This window comes from Empidonax traillii, unplaced genomic scaffold (assembly GCF_003031625.1).
Source record: "Empidonax traillii isolate 1590-97213 ecotype Southwest subspecies unplaced genomic scaffold, ASM303162v1 scaffold1792:size60678, whole genome shotgun sequence".
NCBI lineage: Eukaryota > Metazoa > Chordata > Aves > Passeriformes > Tyrannidae > Empidonax > Empidonax traillii.
In genome coordinates, this window is record NW_020956985.1 from 43,730 (window position 1) to 46,150 (window position 2,421).

General features: G+C 68.4%; 1 protein-coding gene across 1 annotated transcript; it reads right to left on the reverse strand.

Annotated features, from left to right (window-relative positions):
* Window positions 1–405: 405 nt before the first annotated feature.
* On the reverse strand, window positions 406–2,180 carry OLIG2 (oligodendrocyte transcription factor 2). The gene is made up of 2 exons (XM_027908680.1): window positions 2,146–2,180; window positions 406–1,845 (listed from the first exon to the last, which is right to left on the reverse strand). The coding sequence occupies exon 2, from the start codon at window positions 1,804–1,806 to the stop codon at window positions 928–930; it is 879 nt and encodes a 292-aa protein (XP_027764481.1). The 5' UTR covers window positions 1,807–1,845; window positions 2,146–2,180; the 3' UTR covers window positions 406–927.
* Between the last annotated feature and the right edge of the window lie 241 nt (window positions 2,181–2,421).

The following is a 2,421-nucleotide window of genomic DNA, read 5'->3' on the forward strand; positions in this document are numbered from 1 at the left end:
AACAGATGATAAAATCTCTGCAAGGGGCAGCGATAAGAAAAGTTGTTATTTCAGAAACAAGCCCAAGTTCTCAGTATTGCAACACGGACAGGGTGAAAGTTCCTACACAGAAAGAGCATTAAAGAGTTGAAACTTTGTTAAAGGTGGCAGGAACGGAGAAAAAAAAAAACACAAACCAAAAGTGTTATTCGCTTAAAAGAAAAACAACCCAACAGACCCCAAGAACCCAAACCAACGAAAACAAGGCAGACCGACCCCTTTTTCACTCATGAGGCTGATATAGGACAAGTGCACGGACGGAAAGCTCAGGCAGAGCGGACTCGCGTCGTTATTGGTATATTTACAAATCCCGAAGCGGAAAGAAAACCGACAAAAGGAAAAAATAAACAACAACAACAACAACAAAAAAAAAACAAACAACGGCGGGAAGGGGAGCGGGGAAAGTGGGAATAAACTGACTTTCCCGGCGACACTTCCAGCCGGAGCCAGCGCCGGGTGCCCCGGAGATGGGCTTTCCGGGCAGGAATGTGACTCAGGAACGGTTCCAAAGGCTCTGCGTGTAGAAACGAACCCGGGAGAGGGGAGGGAACAAACAGGCAAACAAATAAACGAGCGAAAGCCCCTCTGCAGTTTTGGTTCCTCCGTTCGCGGCGAGCCCAGGGACCACCCTGCCCTCCTGGCGGAGCCATCGGCGGCGTCGGAGAATTCAAAGGACAGAAGATGCGCGGGGCTTCGCTTGTGCCGGGGTGGTTTTCCCCGCCGTTCGGGGAGCGGGGCAGACCCGGGCCGGGCTCCGTTCCCTCCCGCCGCCCCTCGGCCGGCCCCGGGCGCGGAGCGGGGGGGTCCCGCTGGTTTTGGGGGGAGCGTTTGTAGGTCCTGGAGGTGCCGGCGCGGCGCGGGCGCGGCGGGGCGGCCCCGCCGAGGGGCTCATTTGGTGTCGGTGGCTAATCTGGGCAGGCTGGCGGTGCCCATGCCGGAGACGTGGTGGTGCGGCGGGGCCGACACCTGGCACATGCTGCAGGGGCACGGCATCCCCCCCCAGTGCTGGAAGCCGCTGCCCAGCGGGGCGGCGGCGGCGGCGGCCGAGGGCGACTTGAGGAGCCCGTGCGGGGGCCGGATGGAGCTGACGGCAGAGAGGCCGGAGCCGGGCAGGGAGGCGCTGGAGACGGCGGCGGGGGGCAGGATGGGGTGGTGCACGGGGTGCGAGGCCGGGTGGGCCGGGTGGCCGGGCAGAGGGGCGGAGTGGGCGCCCATGCCGCCGGGGCAGGCGGCGGGGTGGAAGCCGGCGTGGTGCCCGCCGTAGATCTCGCTGACCAGGCGCTTCATCTCCTCCAGGGAGTTGGTGAGCATGAGGATGTAGTTGCGCGCCAGCAGGAGCGTGGCGATCTTGGAGAGCTTGCGCACCGACGGGCCGTGGGCGTAGGGCATCACCTCCCGCAGCCCGTCCATGGCGATGTTCAGGTCGTGCATCCGCTTGCGCTCCCGACTGTTGATCTTCAGCCGCAGCTGCTGCAGCTCCGGCTCCGTCATCTGCTTCTTGTCCTTCTTGGAGGAGGAAGAGGAGGACGAGGAGGAGGACGACGACGAGGACTTGAAGCCCAGCTTGTCCACCACCACCACGCCCGCAGCGCTCATGGCGCTGCGCAGCTCCGCGCTCAGCTCCGGCGGGGAGTCGCTCTGCGTGGAGCTGGACACGGTGCCGCCCGTGAAGCCCCCGCCGCTGCCTTTATTCCTGGCCGTGAGGAAGAGGTCATCGGGCTCCGGGGAGGACGGGCGGCTGGAGACCAGGCTGGCGTCCGAGTCCATGGCCCGGCGGGCGGGGCGGCGGCGCGCACCGGGCTCTGCCTGCGGGGAGGGGAGAGAGCCCGCGGGCGGCCCCGCGTCAGCGCCCGCCCAGACTCGCCGCGACCCCGTCGCTCGCCCACCCGCCCCGTCGGGGAGCCCGGTCCGCGGGGCCGGGGAGCGGCTCCCCCGGCGGGACGGGCCGCGCTGCCCGCCCTCTCCTCTCCTTGGGGGGGCCACCTCTCCTCCCGTCCCGTCCCATCCCATCCCATCCCGTCCGGTCCCGTCCCTCCCTCGGCTCCTCTCCGCCGGGCCGGGGGTCGGGGATGCCTCGCCGGGGGCGCGGGCGCGGGGGGCACTCACCGTGCGCGGGGCGGCCGCGGGGAGGGCGCGCCGGGACGGGCGAGCTCGGCAGCAGCGCGCACCTTGCGGCGGCCGCCGCGGCCGCTTTATAGCCGCGCCGGGGAGGAACGATGTCACCGGGCGGGAGGGGGGCTGCGCCAATCCGCGGCGGCGGCGGGGGGGGCGGCTGATGTCACCGGGGCCGCTCCGGCTCGGTGGGGCGGGCGGACGGGGGGGGACGGCCGGCAGCGGCGCGGGGAGCGCGGCGGGGGGGGCGCGGTGGGGGGGAGGGACTTT

What these genes read in the sequence shown, in the direction of transcription:
- OLIG2 (XM_027908680.1), bottom strand. Translation starts at nt 1,806, where the DNA reads ATGGACTCGGACGCCAGCCTGGTCTCCAGCCGCCCGTCCTCCCCGGAG.